This window comes from Anomaloglossus baeobatrachus, chromosome 5 (assembly GCF_048569485.1).
Source record: "Anomaloglossus baeobatrachus isolate aAnoBae1 chromosome 5, aAnoBae1.hap1, whole genome shotgun sequence".
Taxonomy (NCBI): Eukaryota; Metazoa; Chordata; class Amphibia; order Anura; family Aromobatidae; genus Anomaloglossus; species Anomaloglossus baeobatrachus.
The window spans coordinates 334348237-334375021 of NC_134357.1; the positions used below are offsets into that span (position 1 = coordinate 334348237).

Genomic DNA, 26785 nt, shown 5'->3' on the forward strand with positions numbered 1-26785 from the left:
TCTCAACATATGCTTTGGGTCATTGTCCTGCTGGAACACTATTTCATCCTTTTCATACCCATAGTACGCAACTTTGTGAAATAACTAATTTTGTAGGATATTCACATATAACTCAGCATTGAGACCACCATCAATCCTGATCCAGTATCCAACACTTTGGCTGTGTAACACCCCCATATCATCAGGCTTCCTCCACCGAACTTGACAGTTCCCTCAATTTCTCGATTTGTTAGATTCTTTTTTCCTTGTTTCTTCCAGACCCATTTACACCCTTCAGAATCTAGTCTATTGACTTTCATCTTATCACTCCATAACTATTTCCAATCTTCTTAGTCTCCACTTTTCTGCAAACTCGAGACGACACTTCTTATGACGATGTTGAAGTCGAGGCTTCTTCTTCGATCCACCATTCCAAACTTGTATAACATGCATCACACGTTGCTTGCATGGACGTCTGTGATCTCATGTTTATGGAGCATATGAGCCACCTCCACTGCCATGTTTGTCACACCAGAACTGATAGACCTTGTGATGAGCCGACTTGTTGACTCCAATATTTTGCCTGGATGTCCAGCTCTTGGCTTTTGAATGGCTGTACGGACTTCATTTCATTTTCTGCCAACTGTCATGTTAGTCACACTAAACCACTATCAATGAACTGGATGATGCTATTTCTCTTTTGTTGGGAAATCTTCTGCATTGCTGCTCCTCGATTTGAACCAGTGACCTTTTGCTTGGAAAACAACCTAGTAACACACTGAGCTATTAGGGAATATGGAACTGGTTATAATTTGTAGTATACAGGAAAAAAAAATATTTTTCCACAACCAGGAACAAAACAGTAACAATGCAGTGACATGATCAGAATCTGCATAACTGATCATATGCTAAAATGTTGCAAGTCAAATTTATGTATGAGATAGACAAGATGATTGTCTATAAAATGATGGTAGTCTTGTGTTCGAAGCTGAAGTGGATGGTGAGATAAGGAGCCTGAAAGTCAAATTTTCAAAACATTGTTACCCTTTCACTTGTCAGTGTAAATGAATGGGTGCTAGGAATGATATGACTTTTAAAGGTAATGATCACAGTGCTTGCAGTTCTAGTCCATATTGCTGCACACCCCCCTCACCTGACACAGACTGCCCTCTTCTGTTGCACTCTCAGTCAGCTGATTATAATCCTCCTCCCAACTCTGGAACTTTGTGGAGGTCAGGATATCCATGGAGTCCACGCGTTCCAGGCTCCTAAGAAAATAATCACAGACAATTCTGGTTGTTTGGTAAAGAAATAGCAGACAAATATGAGCACTTTTGTAGACATTACTACACAACTAAAACATGCTAATTTCCTTTAATTAGCCTGTAGCATACATACCCGAAATGGTACACACTGTGTCTCCTGGGGATACCTGCACTGTCCTCATTCTGTGCTTTTAATGATTAAATTTTTTATCACAGTGTATGATGTTAGCCTTTGGGTTATGGTAAATGGGTTGTCTCAAGTTCTTTAATGGATAAAACTGCAAAGTACTTGTAAAAGAAAGCAACTTTACAATTTACTTGTTATTAAAAATAATTTTTCGCTCTCAAGAATAGAATGATTTCTAACTGTACTGTTTATTGCTTGTTGCCTACGTTGCAGTTACAGTTTAGTAGCCGTGGACAAACATGCACAGTGCTTACAAGCTGTTTCCAATAGAGTTTGTAAGCTCTGATCTGAAACTGGCCAGATCGTTGGCCTGCACGCCAGCTCCCAATCCCAGCTGGCTTCAGTGCAACTGTGTTCCTCTTATGCTGCCATGGCAAAGCATTGGAGAACACACAGTTTGGGCAGAGGCAGAACAATGCCACTGGTCTGAATTGTCAAGCAAGCAAGAGTGTAAATCAGCAGGAGTGCAAACAAGCAGGAGTTTGATCCAAAGAATTCACACCAAATCCATCTTCAAGTATATGTATATAAACTATATACATTTATTTAGATAGATAGATAAATACAAAAAAGAAGGCAGCACTCAAATGAAGACGTTTCAGTTCCATTGAACCTTTCTCTTGATTGCTTGAGAAAGGTTCAATAGACAGCAACATTGCCACACCAGATGGATTAATAAATAGGTCCTGGTTTTTTTGCATCTTCTATTTAAGTGCTGCCTTCTTTTTTGATTACTATTTATGGGCCGATTGGATGTTGTCCAGAAGGATTTGTATCATCAGGTATTCCATAAATGTGCTGCTCCCTGTTTTATATTGATAGATAGATACATAGATAGATAGAAAAAAAAAAAGTAACAGCCGCACACTGAAATGGCAAAACTTTAAACTACTGAAAAAGATCTAAAAAAAAATGTTTTACATTTCTTTTCAGGTGTTTCGCATATAAAAATGGCCATTTCCATACCCGCCCAGTAGCCATGTCTCAGCAACCTCATTTTACTGGGTCGTACGCTATCCTATTGGGGTGCATGGCTAGTCAAATGGACATCACTCCATATTAAATACAAAGGCCATTTTTATATGCAAAACACCTCAAAAATATAAAAAAAATGTTTTACATTATTTTTCAGTAGTTTAAAGTTTTGGCATTTCAATGCGACTGTTCCTTTTGTTTCTGTCAATATATCATGATCAGATATGCACCTATTCACACTATTAGGAGTACTGTCAGTCTTTTTTTTGTATCTTTACATAGATAGATAGATAGATAGATAGATAGATAGATAGATAGATAGAGGGATAGATAGATACATAGATAGATAGAGGGATAGATAGATAGATAGATAGATAGATAGATAGAGGGATAGAGGGATAGATAGAGGGATAGATAGATAGATAGATAGATAGATAGATAGATAGATAGATAGATAGATAGATAGATAGAGGGATAGATAGATAGATAGATAGATAGATAGATAGATAGATAGAGGGATAGATAGATAGATAGATAGATAGATAGATAGACAGACAGATAGATAGATAGATAGATAGAGGGATAGATAGATAGATAGATAGATAGATAGATAGATAGAGGGATAGATAGATAGATAGATAGATAGATAGATAGATACTGTAGATAGCCGCAGCTATACATTTTCACACACCTTAGCCTCACATTTAATCCTAGTCCACAATTCCTAAGGTCGGGATCTGTACTGTACTTTAAGAATGTGAACTCTCACAATAATCCTATTGATTTATTACATTTTTTATTCTGCAATCACTTTCTTCGAGGCTCAGAAATCTACATACATACATGTGCCTATAAATTGTCTAACTTGGGTCCCACATTTAAAGCAGCTTTCCTCAAGCTTCACACATTAATATCCTGATTCATCAACGCATTTTCACCAGAATACTGGCATAAATTGCTTTCAGAAGTCACAAAATGTTGACGCTACTTGGGGTTGGCAAAGTTTGCCATTTTCAGCTTCTCCCAGTTATACCGGGTGGAGTTTGGATGTGATGTGGTGCAGCAGGGGGATGAGACTCAATGGCTCGTCTAATTCATGATGAACAGTGGCGTTCCTTTCTTCAGAAATCTTACTCCTGGGACTAGTGTAAGATTTCTGGTGTGGTGCACAGAGGTGTATGCCACTCATCAGGTGTATTAGAGTGGGCTGTAACCTACAACTCCCAGAGGACATCATTGTTTGATAAATGTGTACAGTTTGTATATGTATATGCTAAAATGTGGGCGGCACAATTGCTCAGTGGTTAGCACTGCAGTCTTGCAGCGCTGGAGTCCTGAGTTCAAATCCCACCAAGGACAACATCTGCAGGGAGTTTGTATGTTCTCCCCGTGTTTGCGTAGCTTTCCTCTGGCTACTCTGGTTTCCTCCTACACGGCAAAAAACATACTCACAGGGAACCTAGATTGTGAGCCCTAATGGTGACAGTGTTGCTATTGTATGTAAGGCACTGTGGAATTAACAGCGCTATATAAATGAATAAATATTATTATGTGTACATTTCCCATGTGTAGCTCTGATTCAACACTGCTACCATTAGGTGTCACTGATCCTGGGCTCCCTAGCTGGAAGGGGAGGCTTGGGTATGAGGATTAGTGGCAGGACTGAAAGGGTTAGCTAAGAAGAACCTGACCCACAGTGAAGTGGATTCAGTGTGAAGCATTTCCTGGGTTTAGGGAGATAGAGTTATAGTTGAAGGGAATCTGTCATCACTTTCACCTTTTTAAACTGTTAATATGGGCATACAAATTCTACAATGCTGATGATAGTCTTACCTTTATGACTTGTTTAGGAAAAATCATCTTTTATCACTTTATGTAAATGAGCTTTTCCAGACTATGGAGCAGATGTTGCCTGGAAGATAACTCCACCTCCAGAGCTTATTTTAAATAAAAAGGGTGTTACCAGTGTGAGACAAGTAACTGACACAGAACAGGAGAAATTCAATGTAACTTCTTTCAAACATTTTTTGCAGCTCCCTGAGCTCTGCTTCATTGCAAGTGTTGCAACCCTGTCTGCCTGCAAGCTGGAGGCTGAAGCTGAGAGGAACCTGCAGAAGTGTCAGTTATAATCACACACAGCTCTGCAATGAGAGCAGAGAGCGGCCAGCACACATCACACTGGTAATGCCCCTTTTATTTAAAATAATCTCTGGAGGCGGAGTTATCTTCCAGGCAGCATCCACCCCATAGCCTGGAAGACCTCATTTACATAAAGTGATAAAAGATGATATTTCAACAACAAGACATCTGGTATGAGACATACAGGTATGGCTTTTTTTCAGCATTCTATAACCTGTATGCTCATATTCACAGTTTAAAAAGGTCAAAGTGGTGACAGATTCTCTTTAAGAGTAGTAATGTAGCAGATGTAGCAGAATGGAGAGTGTGTCATGGATGAAGGAACAGGCAGAAGAGTGAGCAGGACGAAATCAAGATGACCAGATACGGAACGCAGCAGGGAGGCTTCATTGAGGTAAACATAATGATCAGAGAGCGCCCCCTTATCAAGCAGGCAATTGTGAACAGTGTGAACAGCGGTGGGGTCAGGGTTAACTGACTGGCCACTGACACGGTGGGAACAAAACTCTTGGAGTTATCTCAAAAAAGAAGCATAGCTGTGCAGGGTATCCCAGTTGGAGCGTTACACATGGACCCGTGTGGCCAGATAGCCAGGGGACAGCAAAGCGCCAAACCCTCATCCCCCTTGGTAGGCGATTGGAGTCTGACTGCTACCTTAATGGAAGCACTAAAATGTACCAATATGACAATGCCTGATGAAAAGCCAAGTGTTAATTCTGTCATGAGTAAAGTGAAACAGTGTTTCAAATCTGTTTTTAGTAAACTTTATGGAGTTTTTAACGGTGTGAAGTAGTCTCTAGTAATCCTGCACGCAGAGCCGCACAGTGTGAACCGAACCCTAAGAAGCAGGCTTGCATCCAAGATGCACCACTGCTCCCATGTAACATATCCACAACCATTCTATCATCCACTCATTCCCCATGTCTGTAGAGTGCCAAGGCGGACGCAGGACTGCATCCCTCGCCCACGACTACAGCCCCTGGCCACGTTACACAGGCACTCCTGATTACAGAAGAGGTGTGGACCACTTTGTTAATCAGGAGCATCTGACTCAACCATATCCCCTCATCAAAACTGGCAAGAAAATCGTCAGTCTTGATGAATCGAGGCATACATTTTTGTAATTTTTGCCCATAGCTCATGACAGAACTGGTGTAGCTAAACCAGGTTAATAAGCCTCCTTGCTCACACACATTTTCAGTTCTTCCCATATGGGATTGAGGTCAGGGCTTTGTGTAATGGTCACTACACTACTTTCACTTTATTGTTCTTGAGCCATTTTTTCACGAATTTGTAACGTGCTTGAGGTCATTGTCTATTTGGAAGATCCATTTACGCCGCAGCTTTAACTTTTAAGTTGATGTCTTGAAATGTTTCACTATCTCCACATAATGTTCCTTCCTCATATTGCCAAATATTTTCTGAAGTGCAAAAGTCCTTTCTGCAGCAAAACACGTCCTCGACATGATGCTTCCTTCACCGTGTTATACAGTTGGGATGGTGTTCTCGTGAGCCTCCCCTTTATTTCCTAGATGCATGTTGATGGTCGTTATTGTTCAACAATTCAATTTTTGTTTCTTCAGACTAAAGGACATTTCTAAAAAAAATTATCTTTATCCCCATGACATGAGTTATACACTGCAGCCTGTTTTAAAACATTTTGAAAGCAGGCAATGGACAATATGACTAGGGTGACTAGTCCAAAAGATAGGTGACTTCTATGGTCCCCGCTCCTCTGGAGTGACAGGTCTCTCCCTATACTCACACATAGGTAGAGACTTGACAATCTTTAGGAGTGTGGAGCATAAAAGCCACCTGTCTTTTGGACACGTCACCCTAATCATATTGTCTCTGCCATTTGCGAGGGGCCCACTCACAGACGGCAGGGTGGTGTACCGCCAATGGCGGCAGGCCACGTGGCCGCTTTAGAGCCCATGAGCCAGAAAGGAGAGGCCCAATGCCAGCTCTGCACCGGCCGCCCTCACCTCCCGCTGAACCCCCCTCTCCCCGCTTCGGATCGCACTTTCAATTGTATCGCCATTGCAGATGACGATACAATTGAAAGCAATGATGATAGAGGCAGCAGCGCGCTTCCTCTCTCATCATTCTCCTGCAGCATCTGTCTGTGCTCTGCCTCTGACAGCTCAGTACAGAGGAGCGCAATGACGTCATTACTGTGCGCACCTGTGTCCTGAGCTTTCAGAGCGGCAGAATAGTGGACGCGCTGAGGAGACCGGAGCAGCGGGGGAACGAGGAGGAAGTGAGTATGCATTAATCACGGTAGCTAGACGCCTACGGGGCTGCATAATGCTGCTACATGGGGCTGCATAATGCTGCTACATGGGGCTGCATAATGCTGCTACATGGGGCTGCATAATGCTGCTACATGGGGCTGCATAATGCTACTGCATGGTGCTGCTACATGGGGGCTGCTGCATGGTGCTGATACATGGGGGCTGCTGCATGGTGCTACTACATGGGGGCTGCTGCATAGTGCTGCTACATGGGTGCTGCTCTATGGGGGCTGCTACAGGGGGGTTCTTCTACATGAGGGCTACTGCTTGGTGCTGCTACATGGGGGCTGCTGCATGGTGCTGCTGCATGGGTCCTGCTACATGGGGGCTGCTGCATGGTGCTGCTACATGGGGGCTGCTGCATGGTGCTGCTACATGGGGGCTGCTACATTGGTGCTGCTACATGGAGGCTGCTACATATGGACTGCTGCATGGTGCTGATACATGGGGGCTGCTACATTGGTGCTGCTACATGGGTGATGCTTCATGGGGGCTGCTACATGAGTGCTGCTACATGGGGGCTGCTGCATGGTGCTGCTACATGGGGGCTGCTGCATGGTGCTGCTGAAGCGACCGGTGGTAGGGCCGCGGGTGTGTGTGTATGCTCTATTCCAACAAAATCCCCATACTCAGATTTTACCGGTAGTAACATTTCTTTACTATGAAACATATTTATAACACAGTCAACCGAACTATCTGCGCACATGTGTATGGTGGAGTCCCCGGATCTTCACTCCTTCCGGGTACGCAGCAAGGAAAAAAAAAGAAAAGAGAAAAAAAACAAAGAAATGGCGGCAACTTTCCCTAACTTTCCCTACAATCACGTACCAGTCTATCCCAGAAGAAGATGCCGCTCCCACGTCGCAGGCCTGGAGTCTCACGATGATGGGTCCCGGTGCAGCGCTGAAGGGATGCAGCTCCTCGGTCTTCTTCTTTGATCTTCTCCCGCTGGTAACGGATTCTAGTCAGTCTCTTAGTCCCGGGGCACACCGAGCAGAAGAAGGGAGGTCACGGTTGCACGGATGGCTCCCTTGTGTCAGTAACGGCCCCTGCACTTGCACTCAGGGTGCGATGCTCTGCAGTCAAGTTGTCACAGCCCCTGGATATGCACTCCGGGCGCGATGCTCTGCAGTCCGGTTAGATCCTCGGTGAAAACAAAGTCCTGTAGACCGGGGATGGCAGAAACCACTTCCACAGGGTGATTCTTCCAAGAATCCGGTTGCAAAAGAGCCCTCTGTTCAGGGAGACCACACGTAGCTCTGTCCTGGCTGAGCTCCGGGTCTGTACTCTCTTGCCGCTCTTTTTCTTCCTGGTTCAAACACACGAGCTGTAGGGGATTTCCCACCTCTGTGTCTGTGATTGCACAGTCTGACACTGCCCCCTTGTGGGCAAGTGCTGAAGCAATGCTCAAATCCCTTTCTACATTGATGATGCAGTCTGAATTGTTGATCCCATTACAATGCTACATGGGGCTGCTGCATGGTGCTGCTACATGGGGGCTGCATTATATTATGTTGAGCAATCTGGGGTGCATTATACTATATGGACGAATATTTGGTGCATTATTCTATATGGAGGAATTTGGCGGCTGCATAACACTATGGAGGAATATGCAGGTGCATTATATGGAGTAATATGAGGCTGCATTAAATTATGTGGAGCAATATGGATGCATTATGTTATATGGAGGAATGTGGGGGCTGCATACTTCTATACCCCCCAGAGCTGTATGTCCCCTCCACCCCAGTGGTGTATACCCCCCAGAGGTCTATGTCCCTTCCACTTCAGTGCTGTTTATCCCCCAGAGCTCTATGTCCCTTCCACCTCAGTGCTGTATACACCCCCAGAGCTCTATGTTCCTTCCACCCCAATGCATTATACCCCCCAGAGCGCTGTCCCTTCCACCCCAGTGCTATATACCCCCCTAGAGCTGTATGTCCCCCTCCACCCCAGTGCTGTATACCCCTCAAAGCTGTATCCCCCCTCTGGAGCTGTATGCCCCCACATTGCTGTATACCCACCTCCTCAGTAATGTGTATGCCCCCCAGTAATCTGTATGTCCCCAGCCTCTTCTGTGATGTATATACAGCAGTGTCTGTGTGCGGCCATGTCTATTAGTGATGGCCACCAATCTGTGCAGCACAGCCACATGCCATGGAGTAGCAGAACTGGAGACAAGCAGGGGAGGGGAGGGGAGGAGGTTGCTGTCGGCTTCCATATATTAATAATACCGCTAAGTGTCTGTGTGTATGATGTGTGTCTGTGTGTGAGTGTATATGACTGTGTATAGATTTATGTCTGTTTATGTTTTTCTGAATCTCTCTTTAAATATGTATATGTATGTATGCTTGTATGTGTATGTATCTGTATGTGCGTGTCTGCATGTGGATGGCACCCACTGACACTCTTTCGCCCGGGGCCCACAAAAACCTGGAGCCGACCCTGAGCAGGAGAACAGGGAGAGGTGAGAATTATTTTTTAATCTAGGAGTACTCTGTGGGGGCCATACAACTAGGGGCTATGTGGGGACCAATTATACTATTTGGATGGCTATATGAGGTCATTATAATATTTGGAGGGCCATCTGGGATAATTATATTTTTTGAAGGGCTATGTGACAGCCATTATAATATTCTGAGGACTATTTTCGGGGCGTTCATGCTATTTGTGGGCCATCATACAATGTGGAAGGATATTTGGGGGCCTTCATACTATTCTATACTATACTATACTATACTAATATAGTGCTATTTGGGGGCATTCATACTATTTCGAGGGCCAACATATTATTTGGAGAGCTATTTTGGAAGCCATCATACTACTTGGAGGGCTATGTGGGAGACTATTGTATGATATGCAGGGCTATATGGGGGCGATTATATTGTCTGGAGGGGCTGTCTAAAGGGGCGTGTGAGGGCCAATTATACTGTTTGGAGGGCTTTGTGGTGGCAATTATACTATTTTAAGGGCTGTGAAGGGGCCAATATACTGTTTAGAGGGCTGTGGGGGGCCAATTATACCGGTTTGAGGCTATGTGGTGGCCATTGTTCTTTTTGAAGTATTGCATGGGGGCATTATTTTGTTTGGAGGGCTGTGTGGGGGCCATTATTCTGTATGGAGGGTTGTGTGGAGGACTTTATAGTGTTTGGGGGCTATGATGAGGGCCATTATACTGTTAGGAGGGAAATGAGGGAGCCATTATTCTGTTTGGAGGACTAGAGGGGGGCATTATACTGTATGCAGGCCATTGTAGAGTGTGAATGTTAGCATGGTGTCCATCATACTGTATGGAGAGTTGTGTTGGGCTAATCATACTGTGTGGAGGGTTTCGCAATATATAAATGTGGACAATGGACTAACTACACAGACATGGCTGATATGGTACTTGGGTGTGGGCAAAGATATTTAAATACAGCAATTCATTTTACACCAGCTGATTTGTTACAGACTTAAACATAAAAAGCAAAATTGTTTTGGCGGGAAGCTTCCGGATCTCTGCAGATCCCATTCAGATGAATGATACATGCTTAGAAATTTCTACAACAAACTTGCAGCATGAGAGTTCTCTATTATTTCTAAAAGTGAAAGAAAGTTATGTATTGTAACTGTATTACATTGTGTTCATAAATTCAGCTACGGAGCATACCCTTAGGGCAAACAAACAGAAAAGTAAAAACGTGTAGAACAAGATTGTTCTTTTTTGGTTGTTGGACTCCATCAGTGGATTAAATTGTTCAGTATTGTCTTTGGAGTATATTTAGTATTAGTTTAACATACAGAACAGTTTGCATGTGTGACGACACTGACGGGTCAAGGACTCATTGGAGAGGGCTTTCAGAAATTAAAAAAATAATACTATAGCAAAAATTAAAAAGGTAACAATAGGTATTCACCAGAAGTGGAAATTTCTGATATAATACTGGAATAATTAAGATAAATTATAGTTGACCTCTAGGGATTAAGGCCTGTTTCACACATCCGGCATTTCACTGGATGCCAGATCCGACACGCATGCAGTACAGTACATTCATTTACAGTGGAAGCGCAACACCATGCGACTGTGTGCTTCATGCACAACCGCATGTGTCCGCATGGTGTCGCGCGTCCACTGTAAATGAATGTAATGTACTGCATGCGTGCCGGATCCGGCATCCGGCTCAATACCGGATATGTGAAACGGGCCTTAGGCATTGTGTTATAACCTGGGAAATAATGTGCGGTCCAATAAAAATGCAACAGCTCTAACTTAAGTATATGTGTGTTTTGAGTGTTTGTGCATCACTTAAGTGTTTCTCAACTCCAGTCCTCAAGACACATCAACAGATCATGTTTTTCACAGTATTGCACAGGTGATGGGTTCTCAGGATTTCCTCAAAATTACACAGGGAATTATTCCATCATCTGTACAATATTAATGAGATCCTGAAAACCTGATCTGTTGGTGGGCCTTGAGGACTGGAGTTGAGGAACACTGAATTAAGGGGATGTCATAGTGCCAGAGAAGAAACATGGTGGTCATATTCTGGAGGACACATTTTAAGCACTATTACATTACAAAAGAGACCTTGTGTGCCTCTCAAAAGGTAGCGTGTAAGTGACTTCTCCCAACACAGAAGTAGAGTGTTGTAAAAATCAACCATTTTCACTGTCTTGCTTCTTCATTTTCCCTAGTTATATCTTGACACAAGCACCATTATGTAATATATACAGTGCCACTTTAAATTATAGCATATATACAGTGATAATACAGCTAAATATAAAGTTATTGATGGATACAGCAGTATTACCATGTGACTACCACAGGGGGGCACTATATTCACAGTCAAAAGTCATCTCCATAAGATCAGTTTCCTCTTTAAGATGTCCATCTAAATGTGTGTAACCTGTAAAATATAGAGAAATCCTTTTTTAGGTACCTTTGTGTGGTGCTCTGCTCACTTAGTGACTGTTGTGTGGCCTTGAGGTAGCTCTGCCTCCTTGCTGCAGTTTTGGGCGAAGGTTGGGGGCTTCCTTCTGAGTCTTCGCTGTCTGCATCACCCATAGCTTTAATATAGCTTCCACTGCGCATCCGTCGACATGGGATGTCATCATCTTTACATGGCGCCCCTGACCACTCTCCACTCGGCACCTGTAAATCATAGTTATATGACAAATATATCTAAAAATGGATAAAATAATAAATCAATAAAACATTAACTTTTAATTGCTGGTTTTATGTACTGAGGCTGCCAAAGACAAAGTAATTGGTAGCCAAAATGTGTTTCTGTTTAAGAAAAAAAGTTCTATAAAATTTTGATTTATGTTATGAGTATGGTAGCATAGAGGTTGAGAAGATAAGGAACTGTCAGCCAGCTAAGTAGCCTATACCTGAGGGAAACTGTAGAAAAACAGCAAAAACAAAATGTATAGTTGTATATTGATTGTATAGTTGACACAATCAATACCCTTTTGTATTTGTTCGGCTACAAGATAATGCACAGGTAAATAAATTTATAGGGTTTCATGCTATCCCAACTCATTGATTTTTGTAATTTTCCTTAAGAAACTAAACATCCAAGACTGCAGTACTAATCAGATTTTAGCATTTACAACTTATATTCAACTCCCACATAACCTACCTGCAGATATTGGTAGCTAAGATCCTGGTGACAAGACTTGGACTTGAGCAGTGCTTTGTCTATGGTGGCCGATGCCTTCTGGCACACCTCTCGGGCATGACTTAGTGTTAGCGTTGACCAAGAACCTCTTTTAAGTGATGATGTTGAGCTAGCGGGAATCACCTCCCGGGGTGTAGGGAGTGGGGACAAGGTAAGTGATGGGGGCTGGAAGGGTGTGAACTTGAGGTCATTATTGCTTTTGGATGCCTTCAACATGCTCTCACTAATAGTATTATATCCACTCAAGAAATGTCGAGTTCCATGATCAGGACGCCTTCCAAGAGTCATCATTCCTGCTGGGTTGCGGTAACTGCCTGTGTCACTGTCTAAATTATCATCTGAACTCCACCATCCAGAAACACCACCACTTCGAGCTTGGCCCTTACCATCCCCTTTTCCTCGTTCTTTACTTTTACTACGTTTTGTTCCCTTAGAGTCTTCTGATACCCCTTTCTTGCCATTCACACTGGCCCTTCCACCACCCTCAAGGGATTGCGACTTTGCAAACAGTTTTTGCACAGAGTGGACTAGATGACGGATCCGCCCCGGACTTTCACTACGGTCCTTTCCATCTGGGGCTTGCCTTTGGAACTGAAGTGTACTGAAGCCATCTCTGTGAATTGGCAACTGCTTTTCAAACTGATCCAGTAGGCTGGCAGGAAGGCGATTGATTTTGGCAGGAGGTGCATGTGGGGTTGGATATGGTGGCGTCTCCTCAGGAGGTTCATAATGGGAATTAAAGTGGATACGAGGAAAGGTGCTACTGTTCGAGAGCTGGTTGTTGAGGGGATACAGGCAGTCAGGGTGTAGGGAGTTGTCAGGGTAGCGAGGTTCTGGTGGGTAAGCCTCAGTAGAACTGATAAGGTAAGGTGTCCTTTCTTGTGGAACATAGAGGCTGTCTGAATGAGAGTCCAGATTTCCGGACAGGTGCCGGCTACGGGCGTCCCCCAAACCCTTCATTGCAGTCGGCACCTGCAGGTCATCTCGTCACAGGTTGCTAATTTGGATTTCTGAAGCCCTGAAAGATAAGTGTTCCTGTTAATATGGGTCATGCATACATGATTATAACCAGTATATGGATAATTCTTACTTATAGTCTAAAATTGCTTAGTGTTCTTTTGTCAGATACCCTTTAGGGACATTGCCTCATGATTTACAATAATAATTCTTTCCTTTGTTCAGCTGTCCTTCAGCCTGACTAGAATATCACCACTGATTCCTTCCTCTGTTCCCTAAACTTTCATACGACTCATTAGAACTGGCAGCTTTCTCCTCACTACAATGTGGCACACGCTCGGTTATTATGTTTCTTGCCAGTAACTCTTTTACAGACGCTTCACTAATACCCAAAACAGGGCATTCTTCACCCCCTCTTCTTCATCCGACCGCTCTCCAACTGTCTCTGCATGTATATACTATCACTGTCCTTGTGACTGTCCCTCTATTCTTCTATCCCTTGGCTCAGGATTAGAGATAAGAACACTGTTAGAAATTACAGTTTCTCCCTCCTCACCCCCACTCATGTTTTATACAACATAAAGGTGGATGGGAGGGAGAGGAGCCATCCCCAGTACAGCGGATCATAGACACACAATCCTTCAGTCCTAATCAGGATATTAATCTTCTCAGTTTAACCTTTCCCATATCTCCAATTCTCTATCAATACACAGACCTCTCCCATAGTGCTGCTTCCTCACTCTGATACTGTTATCTGTGCATCTGTGCCACTCTCCCTCTAGATATACAGCTATCTCTCTGTCAGTGTCTATAATCTCGTAACCTGACCACCATTTCTTCTCTGTCATTTCACTCCTGTTAGAAATCAGTGACCTTCCTTGTTAAGGCCTCATTTCCACATATTCGGCTTTTTTCCTCCTAAGGCATGACAGGGAAACTGATGCCAGAACACATCTCTTCTTTTCTTCTTGGATCATTGACATTTGTCTGGTATATCACTTGTTGCATCATAACCCTTTTAAGATCTAGACCAAATATGCAAATCGCCTCTTCAGAGAGAAAGAGGACTTGAACTTTAGATCCACCTATTGGAAGACGCAATCCTAAAAGTCAATATCGACTCTTTAACGAGCCTTGCATTATGACTTAAGCCCCCGTCACATTTAATAACTTTCCAGCGATCCCGACAACGATACGACCTGATAAGGATCGCTGGTAAGTCACTACGTGGTCGCTGGTGAGAAGTCAAACAGTCAGATGTTCCCAACGAGGCAGCAATGATACAGCGACCGTAGTGACCTGTATAACGATCTCAGTGGTCGTTGGGACCCATACGTGGCTGTACGTGTCTGAGCTCTGAGTCGTCAACGAGGTCGTTGGTAAGGCGTCAAACACACCGATGCATCCTGCCCAGCAGGACCTCGATGATCAAAAAATGGTCCAGGCCATTCCGACACAACCTGCGATCTCAAAGCAGGGGCCTGGTCGCTGCTGTGTCAAACGTAGCGAGATCGCTGGCGAGGTCGTTGTTGCGTCACAGAATCTGTGACTCAGGAGCGATCTCGCTAGCGATCTCGCTATGTTTGAAGGCACCTTTAGGCTATAAGCCAAACCAGAATCTCAATTTGTAGACACTATGTTTCGGGGTATTGGCCCTCATCAGTACAAAGTATGAGATCTGATTTGGCTAGGTGGGAGGCTAAGACTGGTATCTAAAGCAATAGCTAGCGATGTCGTGCGCGATAGCACCCGCCCCCGTCATTCGTGCGACATTTGGTGATCACTGCAGTAGCGAACATTATCGCTAAGGCAGCGTCACATTCACATACCTTTTCAGCGACGAAGCTGTGACCGCCGAACAATCCCTCCTTCAAGGGGGAGGTGAGTTTGGGGTCATGGCGACGTACCTGCGGCGTCACTAAGCGGTCACCCAATAGCAGAGGAGGGGCGGAGATGAGCAGGTGGAATATCCCGCCCACCTCCTTCCTTCCTCATTGCCGGTGGACGCAGGTAAGGAGATGTTCGTCATTCCTGCGGTGTCATACATAGCGATGTGTGACGCCGCAGGAACGACGAACAACCAGCGGCATGCACCACCAACGATATTTGGAAAAGGAGCGACGTGCCAACGATCAACGATTTTTGTCGTTTTTTTTGCGATCGTTGATCGTTGCTCCTTGGTGTCACACACTGTGATGTCGCTAACGGCGCCAGATGTGTATCACTAACGATGTGACCCCGACGATATATATTGTTAGCGATATCTCAGCGTGTAAAGCACCCTTAAGGGGTAAGGTTTATCTTTGTGGAGATTGAAATGCCTAGCAGGCCAAACCTGACATAGCACTCTCCACAAGGAGAAACCTTATCTCTTAGATCCCAAGATCCAGATAAGAAACTCTAAGGGGTACTTCACACACAGCGAGATCGCTACTGAGATCGTTGCTGAGTCACATTTTTTGTGACCTCATTAGCGATCTCGCTGTGTGTGACACTGAGCAGCGATCTGGCCCCTGCTGTGAGATCGCTGCTCGTTACACACAGCCCTGGTTCGTTTTTTTATTGTTGCTCTCCCGCTGATAAGCACACATCGCTGTGTGTGACAGCGAGAGAGCAACAATCCTGAATGTGCAGGGAGCAGGAGCCGGCATCTGACAGCCTGCGGTAAGCTGTAACTAAGGTAAACATCGGGTAACCAAGGTGGTTACCCGATATTTACCTTCGTTACCAGCCTCCGCAGCTCTCATGCTGCCAGTGCCGGCTCCTGCTCCCTGCACAAGCTAAGCTAAGCAGTGTGCGCTGGTAACTAAGGTAAACATCGGGTAACCATACCCGATGTTTACCTTAGTTACCAGTGTCCGCAGCTTCCAGACGCCGGCTCCGTGCAAGCGCAGCGTCGCTTGCACGTCGCTGCTGGCTGGGGGCTGGTCACTGGTCGCCGGTGAGATCTGCCTGTTTGACAGCTCACCAGCGACCATGTAGCGATGCAGCAGCGATCCTGACCAGGTCAGATTGCTGGTCGGATCGCTGCTGCATCGCTAAAGTGTGACGGTACCCTATATGTTGAGGTTTTTCAATCCTGCTCACCAGTTTTCCAGTGGAAACAGGTGAAAAATTCTGATGACAATTTTTGCTGTTTTGACATGAGTTGTCATCAGCTAAGGCACAAAAAACCTTACAGTACTGTATATGGATGGCCTGGATATGTGGAAACCTGGGCTCACTAAAAAAAATCTTCATTTTTTTCAAGTATCTAACCACATTCTTAAAACATCGCACCAAAAAGTGACCTACATTCTGGAGATACCTTGCACAAAACAATCACAACAATTTATTTTATAAATATAGTCCCACACTTAAAAACAAAGAAGCAATAGGGGACTGCCAGTGGCAAGATGGGGGGCACCAGAGCAACATCAGTATTTGGGATCCAAGTTCTCCAATTGTCAATTGTTTCTGAAAGCAAGATGCTATCTATATGCTACAAAATGTATTACTGTCCAGAAAATTTCTCACCCATGTACCACCAGTGAAGAGAAGACTTGGATGGAAATCTGCATAGTCTCTTTATAGGCGATTTAATAGTAGCAGCATCTTGGCCTTGCAGCTCTGGGGTTCTGGACTCAAATCCCACCAAGGACAACATCAGTAAGGAGGTTGTATGTTCTCACTGTGTTTGTGTGGGGTTACTTCACTTTCCTTCCACACAGCAAAGATATACTTACTATAGAATAATACTATAAAATAACTATAAGTAAAAATAATAGTAAAAGAGCTCTTCAGCTTTTTTTTTTTAAGTTGTCAGTGGGCTCCTATTCCTGTAGGGTCTTTGTACAGACACACAGGTTGCTTGCACATATATATTTTCCTATGGTGATCTAAAGCAGTGGTGCCCAACTGGCTGCCAGGAAGCCATATGCGACCATCCTGGCACAAGGGAGTGCTGCATAGGGCACAGCTGACTTTTCCAGATTTATGGTCATGCAACAATGCTCCTGAATGTTTAGCAGTCTGGCTGATCATAGATAGCAAAGAAGCTGTCAGCTGTTCTCTCTATCCTACAGTTATAAAGTAGAAAAAAAGAAAGTTTATCCCCGATACCCCTGCAACAGCTGAGATTATTTACTGTGAGTGGCCACTAATTGGCAGCTTTTAAGGACTTTTTTGTACATGATAACGCAGGTTCAGGGGTAAACCAATAGCCCTTGTTGGCACTGCCATATTTTCTTTCTTTGTTCCCTCACAAGAGTTCAATTTAGGTTTTTTGTCCTGTTGGCAAAAAATATTAAGAAAAAACCACATGTATGTGTGTATACCTATATCCCCTACAATGTAGCTGAATGATCACCTAAAGCTATATACATAGGGAAAACATAGCAAATTAAAGATTTTTTTTTTAACTAAGGGAAGTAGTAATATTTACCAATGTCAATGGTTTTCTCTTTTTTTTTTCAGAGTAATATTGCATTAAGTATAAAGCCTTTGCATAGAATATTTTTTATTATTTTATTATTAATTCGCTTTCTAAATGCAAGAATAAGTAGATTTCTAAATAGTCTTCTTCATTAAAAAAAAATGTGTTGTCTTTTGCTTATTCTCTAAAGGGGGTGTTACACGCAGCGATATCGCTAGCGATATCGCTGGTGAAAGCACCCGCCCCCGTCGTTTGTGCGTCACAGGCAAATCGCTGCCCGTGGCGCACAAAATCGTTAGGAGCCGTCACACTGGCTTACCTGCCTAGCGACGTCGCTGTTGCCGGCGAACCGCTTCATTTCTAAGGGGGCGGTTCATGTGGTGTCACAGCGGCGTCACTAAGCGGTCGCCCAATAGAAGCGGAGGGGCGGAGATGAGCGGTACGTAGCATCCCGCCCATCTCCTTCCTTCCTCATTTCACGGACGTGTGAAGGTGGCCTTAGGCACATTGCGGTGCTCAGAACAAAGTGGGCATATGAGTTTAGGAGCGCAGATGTTGCTGGATTTCTTTTTGTGTGGGATCCATAGTGCTTTTCCAAAGACTTTGTGCTACCAGTAATGTTGATGCACCGATGTTAACAGATGACGGACCTGAGTGAGGATTTGGTTTTTTTGGGGTTGAGATGAATGCTATTGGTAGCAATTTGGGGTACAGAATATTTTGGATCAGTTCATATTTATCCTGTGCTTTGTGCTGAGCAGTTATATTAGGGTTTCCATCTACATCTCCAAAATATGAAATTCAGGTGAAACCTCCAACAGATTAATTAATGAGGCAGTAGAGTTACTCCGGACTCCATTTGGGTTCTTGTCAGCGGTGTCCTTTTTTTCAAAGGTGCACAAAACTGTTGTTGACCGCACTTTTGTGCATGCCCAAAAACTCACGTAAAAAGATGGACAGTGCAGGACTACCGGCCAGACCGGTGTTAAAAATGACTCCCTCTGCCTGATTACAGTGAATTTTTGATTGGGAATTTTGTCTGAATCACAATTTTCATAGATTTACTTGTAATACCTTGATGTAGATACTCAGCATAGAACCCAGGATAAATGTGAGCTGAGCCTTACTGCTATCTTTGGGAAGCAGAATGAACAAATCAACATCAGTTGAAAAATCGGCTTTCTTTATTTATTTTTTACGCTGATCACTTTGGGGTATAAGTGATTAGGCGGCTTTATTCGCATATTGCTATTATCACACTAAACAACGCTTTTTCATAAAATAAAGGTTTTTACATCACCAATTTTTGAAGACTATAGTTTTCTATTTTTCTGCTCACAAAGTCATGTGAAGACTTGTTTTTTGCAGGATGAGTTGAAGTTTTTATTGGTATTATTTTGGGCCACATAGTATTTTTTGATCGCTATCTATTCCACTTTTTGTCAGGCAGAATCAAGAAGATTCAGGAATTGCTTTTTTGTGTGTTTTTTTTTTAAAGCCATTCACCATCTCATAAAATTGATGAGACTGCTTTATTATTCAGGTCAGTACGAATACAGTGATGACACATTTATATATATTTTGTTTCATGTTTTGACGTTTTTACACAATAAAAACAATTTTATAGAAAAAATAATTGTTTTTGCATTGCTGTATTCTGAGAGCTGTAGTTTTGTATTTTTCTGCGATGGAGTTGAATGGCAGCTTGTTTTTTTGCAGGACAAGATGACATCATCAGGGACAGGATTTTAATTTACATAAGACTTTTTGATTGTGCTTTATTCCACTTTTTGACAACAAATGATGAAAAGACATAGTTGTTGCTACTTTTTGAATTTATTTTATTTACGGTGTTCACTGAAGGGGTTAGCTGGTGTCAGTTTTATAGATAGTTGGTTCGGATAAGGTGATACTAAATATGTGTACCTTTTTGGTTTATTTTTATTTTTACATAAATATATGTACTTATTGGTGTAATCATTTTTTCTTCTTTATTTTATGATTTTTTTTTAAATATTTTTACACGTTTTCTCCACTTTTTTACTTAGTTCATAAATGGGAAATCAAGTTTTATTACTCTGATTGCTGGTATAATGTATTGCAATAGACAAACATTGCAATACATTACACTTGTCACTGTTACACTGACAGAACCCCTATTAGATCATGCTTCTGGGAACTGACACTTATCCACCCTACGATCACCTGTTACAAACTCCATCGATGGCCAGATGTAAACACATGGAACGGAGCTGCACCGTACAGCTAAAATATGTAGAAGCCACTGCAGTATACAATATGAAATAAGTATTGAACAAAGTCACCAATTTTCTAAGTAAATATGTTTCTAAAGGTGCTATTGAAATACATTTCTCACCAGATGTCAGTAGCAACCCATTCAATCCACACAGGCAAAGAAATTAAACCATAGATGTCCATAAATGTAGTGATGTATAATAACGAGAGATGACATAGGGGAAAAAGTATTGAACACATGAAAAAAGAGAGGTGCAAAAAGCCATGGAAAGTCACGACACCAGCTGAAATCTATCAGTAATTAAAAAGCAATCTTGCCACTTAGTGAAAAATAATATCTCCTGGTTCAATTGATGGCCTATAAAAAGGTATCTTATTACCAAGCTGCCACACAAGAAATGTCTCATGATGGGTAAAACCTGTGAGCTGTCTCAAGACCTTTGCAACTTTATTGTTGCAAAACATACTGATGGCATTGGTTACAGAAGAATTTCTAAGCTACTGAAGGTTCCAGTGAACACTGTTCGACTATAATCCGGAAGTGGAAAGAATATAATTTCACTATTAATCAGCCTTTATCAAGTGCTACACACAAGATTTGAAACAGAAGAGTGAAAAGAATTATCAGAAGAGTTGTCCAAAAGCCAAGGACTACCTATGGAGAGCTACAGAAAGACCTGGAATCAGCAGGTACAATTATTTCAAAGAAAACAATTCGTAATCCCCTCAACCTCCATGGTCTGTATACATAGTCTCCACACAAGACTCCATTGCCAAACAAAAAGCATGTTGAAGCGCATTTAATGTTTGCTCAACAACATTTAGACAAGCCTGTGATATTCTGGGAGAATATAGTCTGGTAAAATAAGACCTAAATTGAACTCTTTAGATGCCATAATAAACACCATGCTGAGAGGCCAAAAACACCATACCAACAGTGAAGTTTCGAGGTGGGAACATCATGGTGCGGGGCTGTTTTTCAGCATTCAGCACTGGCAAACTTTATATGATTGAAGGAAGGATGAATGGATTAATGTACCTAGACATTCTTGATAAAATTCTGCTGCCATCTACCAGGATGATGAAGATGAAATAAGGGTGGATATTTCAGCAAGACAATGATTCAAAATACACAACCATGGAAACTCTCAATTGGTTTTGGGGAAAAACCATAAAGTTGCTAGAATGGCCCAGCCAATCACCTGACCTGAATCTAATAGAATATTAGTGGAAGGAACTACAGCTCAGAGTTCATAGAAGGAGTACGTGGAATCCTTTAGGAACTGGAAAGTGTTTGTGCTTAAGAATGGGCCAAAATCACACCCAAGCAATGCATATGACTAGTTGTTTTTTCCATACAGTCTTGAAGCTGTCATCACCAACAAAGGCTTTTGTATGAAGTTTTAAACAAATTTCAGTAAGCGTGTTCAATAATTTTTCCCTGTCTCATTTCTCATTATTACACATCACTAAATTTATGGACATCTATTGTTTGTTTTTTTTTTGCCTGTGTGGATTGGATGGGTTGTTACCTACATCTGGTGAGAAATTCATTTCAACAGCACCTGGTGTCTGACCCTCACCAATATGATAATGATGACCTATCCTGTGCTCACTAACTGGCTAGATCGGGAACACATGGTGTTGATGTGACATCACTTCTGCAGTCAAAACACCAAGACTGCAGCAACAGTAGCGCACCGGTACTGTACCCAGGAATGGTGAGAACCTCCTGAAGTTATTATATTAGGTATTTTGTACAGGTTTTGGTCCATATTCCTTAAAGTGGATAACCCCTTTAAGCCTAGCTGTGACTGGCCTAAAGTAGGAATACCTCTTCCAGGCCCTATTATGCAGTAAGTCAAGGTACATTACTGTCTAGTTCTTATACAGTTAGGTCCAGAAATATTTGGACAGTGACACAAGTTTTGTTATTTTAGCTGTTTACAAAAACATGTTCAGAAATACAATTATATATATAATATGGGCTGAAAGTGCACACTCCCAGCTGCAATATGAGAGTTTTTACATCCAAATCGGAGAAAGGGTTTAGGAATCATAGCTCTGTAATGCATAGCCTCCTCTTTTTAAAGGGACCAAAAGTAATTGGACAAGGGACTCTAAGGGCTGCAATTAACTCTGAAGGCGTCTCCCTCGTTAACCTGTAATCAATGAAGTAGTTAAAAGGTCTGGGGTTGATTACAGGTGTGTGGTTTTGCATTTGGAAGCTGTTGCTGTGACCAGACAACATGCGGTCTAAGGAACTCTCAATTGAGGTGAAGCAGAACATCCTGAGGCTGAAAAAAAAGAAAAAATCCATCAGAGAGATAGCAGACATGCTTGGAGTAGCAAAATCAACAGTCGGGTACATTCTGAGAAAAAAGGAATTGACTGGTGAGCTTGGGAACTCAAAAAGGCCTGGGCGTCCACGGATGACAACAGTGGTGGATGATCGCCGCATACTTTCTTTGGTGAAGAAGAACCCGTTCACAACATCAACTGAAGTCCAGAACACTCTCAGTGAAGTAGGTGTATCTGTCTCTAAGTCAACAGTAAAGAGAAGACTCCATGAAAGTAAATACAAAGGGTTCACATCTAGATGCAAACCATTCATCAATTCCAAAAATAGACAGGTCAGAGTTAAATTTGCTGAAAAACACCTCATGAAGCCAGCTCAGTTCTGGAAAAGTATTCTATGGACAGATGAGACCAAGATCAACCTGTACCAGAATGATGGGAAGAAAAAAGTTTGGAGAAGAAAGGGAACGGCACATGATCCAAGGCACACCACATCCTCTGTAAAACCTGGTGGAGGCAACGTGATGGCATGGGCATGCATGGCTTTCAATGGCACTGGGTCACTTGTGTTTATTGATGACATAACAGCAGACAAGAGTAGCCGGATGAATTCTGAAGTGTACCGGGATATACTTTCAGCCTAGATTCAGCCAAATGCCGCAAAGTTGATCAGACGGCGCTTCATAGTACAGATGGACAATGACCCCAAACATACAGCCAAAGCTACCCAGGAGTTCATGAGTGCAAAAAAGTGGAACATTCTGCAATGGCCAAGTCAATCACCAGATCTTAACCCAATTGAGCATGCTTTTCACTTGCTCAAATCCAGACTTAAGACGGAAAGACCCACAAACAAGCAAGACCTGAAGGCTGCGGCTGTAAAGGCCTGGCAAAGCATTAAGAAGGAGGAAACCCAGCGTTTGGTGGTGTCCATGGGTTCCAGACTTAAGGCAGTGATTGCCTCCAAAGGATCCGCAACAAAATATTGAAAATAAAAATTTTTTTTTTGGGTGTGGAGTGTTTGTAAATAAATGTGTACAATTCCTACAATTTCTATCAGATATTTTTGTTCAAACCTTCAAATTAAACGTTACAATCTGCACTTGAATTCTGTTGTAGAGGTTTCATTTCAAATCCAATGTGGTGGCATGCAGAGCCCAACTCGCGAAAATTGTGTCACTGTCCAAATATTTCTGGACCTAACTGTACGTCTTATACATCCCTTTCATCAGCGGCCCCACCAAAAACAATATATATCGGCCTTATGCAGTCCAATAACTCATCATAATGCACAATTCCACCTACTTTGGGGGTAGAAGTGGGTCCCCTCACCTCTTGGGCCCTTGTGCGGCTGCATAGGTTGCACCAATGGTATGTCTGCCCCTGATCACTCTTCGTCCGTTAGATTTGCCTTCAATAAATACATCCATACTTTGCTTTATTACATCCCCACTCAATTTAGAGACACATTATCAACCGGCATTATGTGTTGTCCAGGATATTAAATGTTAATATTGGAATCCATCCATTAGGCAGCTGACAATGTTTAATTTTGGACTATGTTCTAGTTGAATGTATCAAGGGATATAACCTTGTTCTAAATACCAAGACATACAATTCCCAAGCCCTCCTCCTGCCTCTCAGATTTACATGTCCACCACAGATAACCCTTCATGCAGAACGCATTAACTCCACAATAAAAGCAAGAATAATATGACTGTATTATACTCTAGTACTACTCTGCACGCAGACTTGGGCAATTCATTATTTATTGTGCTTCTTTACTTGTTATCACTCTACCTCTGTTCCATGGATTTTTCCATCTTTGTCTTGTCACCGATTCTCCTCTCTCTGCAAACTCTATTTTTTATCCTGCAGGATAGAAAAAAGTGAGCGGATTGAGAGCAAGAAGGGAGGTAGGAAACATGAAAGAGAAGATTGAATGAGAGGGAGAGGAAGGCTGCTGCCAGGATGTGGGAATCCGGAGAATGGAGAGAGATGGGTCGGGAGAATAGCAGCCGGTGATACAATAGTGACAAGAAATGACAAGGAAAATGAGACATAGCATTTACACAGAAAAGGGGAGCACAGAGACTAAAATACAAGTCTAATGGGGAGCCATTTATTTGGTGGTATTTAATATGTGGGAAAAGCCATAGATGTAGGAAGGCCATGATCTTGCAAATTGACCAAAGATTGTGGTAGAAAAGAGTACCGTAAATGGGTGATAATCAATAACAGTAAATGTTCTTCAGCTTATTCTTACCACGTCGTAAGACGTTATAGAGGTCTACACTTTGCATCTGTATGGTATCGCATCAACATTCATATGATATATTATATAGTAACTATACAGTAACATTCATATAACATACTACCTTAGATATGCTTGGATTATTTATACTGTATATGTGCGAAGATACCGTAGTGAATATTCATACCTAGAGATGTTAGAATTATATGAAAATATTACATCAGTAGGTAAAGAAGCAAAACGTGAGGGCAAGTTATTGGAAAAAAGGTCAGGAGATTTCATAGCAAAAACCAATGACAATCTGAACGTTCCTCCTAATCACAAACTCTAATGCTATACTTAAATGACTTGGATCTTGTTGAATTATATGTAGCGCCCCTGAAGCCATCAGGAGCTACAAGGTACTGCATCCTGTCCAGGATGCATAGCCTACCCCCAGGGACCCAGAAGACCAATGCCGGTAACAGCAAAACACATTATAATCCCTGTTTTCCCCCATTCCCAAAGACTGGTGACAGGCTAGGGTTGGACCCACTGGATGGCCACCTGGGTGTGGAGCCGATCCAGTCCACTAGACGACAACCAGGTGGGAGGGGTAAGACAGACAGCTAGTTAAAGTTAGTAAGTTGGAGAGAAGAGGAGTTGGACGTGAGCACTGACAGGAGAGTGTGATGGTGACCTGAGGGCCCAGGTGTGTGGATGCCGGTGGAGTTTGGTGGAGTACTCCCGGAACCATAGCCTCAATGGGGTACAGAATCCTAGGTCAGGCAAATGCTCCAGGCAGACCTAATAAAATCTGCACAGTGAGGGGACCATCCAGGACCTCACTGACCGTAAAGTTTGGGACACAGTAACAATTGGAGAACTAGGGAACAGGACGAGAGAAACCGACCCCACAGGGTTCAAACTACCTGTCATACGGACTGTGACTGAGAGACAACCAGGAGGGGACCCCCAGACACTCCAAGCCACGGGGACCCACCAACTAGAGACAGGTGCAGGGGAAAGAAGTCACCAGGTCATCACACCGGCACTGGGACTAAAGGAACCAGCGGTCAAGACCAGCCTTCCTCGGGTTACCAGCTACCACCAAATTGTTAGTAAAGGAACCAGTTACACTGCAATACCTTGTGTGGCCTACCTTCTTTCTGCGCCTAACAACATTATTATTATTATTTATTATTATAGCGCCATCAATTCCATGGCGCTTTACATGTGAAAGGGGTGTACATAATAGGGACAAGTACCATCTATCCCCTGGGGCCTGGCCCTACTTGCGGAGGGCGCAACATCCAGGTTGCCACTAACACCAGCCCCAGTAGTGAGAACTGTGCAGCGGCGGCTCCACTAAATAGCTGGAACCCGCAAGTGGCGTCACGACAAAAACTCTTATTTCAAATCCGCTGTAAATATTCCCCCTTTTAAAAGCAACCCTGGGGTCACAGAACCGGGCAACGGCCACCCAGTGACATCTCCCCAGCAATACATCGCCCGGGACCGAGTACCTGTCACGCTCCCCGGCTCCCCTGCCATGCTCCCCGGCTCCCCTGCCTTGCTTACCGGCTCCCCTGCCACGCTTCCCCGCTCTCAGGTCGCGCTCCGCCGCTCCCGTGCCAGGCTTCCCGGTCCCCCGCTCCACAGCCTTCCTGCTCCATCGCCTGCGGTCCCCAGGCAGCCCGGTCCCCGCTCCCGGCGCCCGTCGGCAACTCGGCCCCAGCCCGGCTCTCCTGCCTCCTGTTCACCGCTCCCTGCTCTGACTTCTGGCACCCGGGCCTCGCGCATGCGCATTAGGGCGCGCGCGCGGTCATTGACCCTCTCTTAAAGGGCCAGTGTCCTCCAACAGGATATTGAAGAATCAGGTACAGGGTATATAGGGGAATCCTTTCCAAGTGGGCGGGGCCTGTTCTTTGTGTTTTGCTAAGCTAGGAGTCAGGTCTCCTTGTGTCTTGCGGTATACTTACCTATCTCTCTCCTAGAGCCGCTCCTGCCTCGCCATCCGGTCCTGACGATTCCCGAACCCTGAACGGTGACTGTCCGCCATCCCGTCAGTCCATACCATCTCTGATCCCTGTGGTGACCCGTCTTCTCGCTCCGTCGGTTCCGGACTCTG

The 26785-nt window shown here is 43.5% G+C and overlaps 1 protein-coding gene across 2 annotated transcripts in view; it reads right to left on the reverse strand.

The window, feature by feature from the left end:
- Nucleotides 1–26785, reverse strand: part of DLGAP4 (DLG associated protein 4) — a 281943-nt gene that overhangs the window by 152009 nt on the left and 103149 nt on the right. The window contains exons 2-6 of one of the 2 annotated variants that reach the window (XM_075349824.1): nt 24222–24293; nt 23727–23832; nt 12458–13514; nt 11756–11967; nt 1133–1247 (exon numbers count right to left, since the gene is read on the reverse strand). In XM_075349824.1, coding sequence (XP_075205939.1) covers nt 1133–1247; nt 11756–11967; nt 12458–13456 — 1326 coding nt within the window. In that variant the 5' untranslated portion in view covers nt 13457–13514; nt 23727–23832; nt 24222–24293. The remainder of the gene's footprint in view (nt 1–1132; nt 1248–11755; nt 11968–12457; nt 13515–23726; nt 23833–24221; nt 24294–26785) is intronic. The other variant, XM_075349823.1, reaches the window with a different exon arrangement.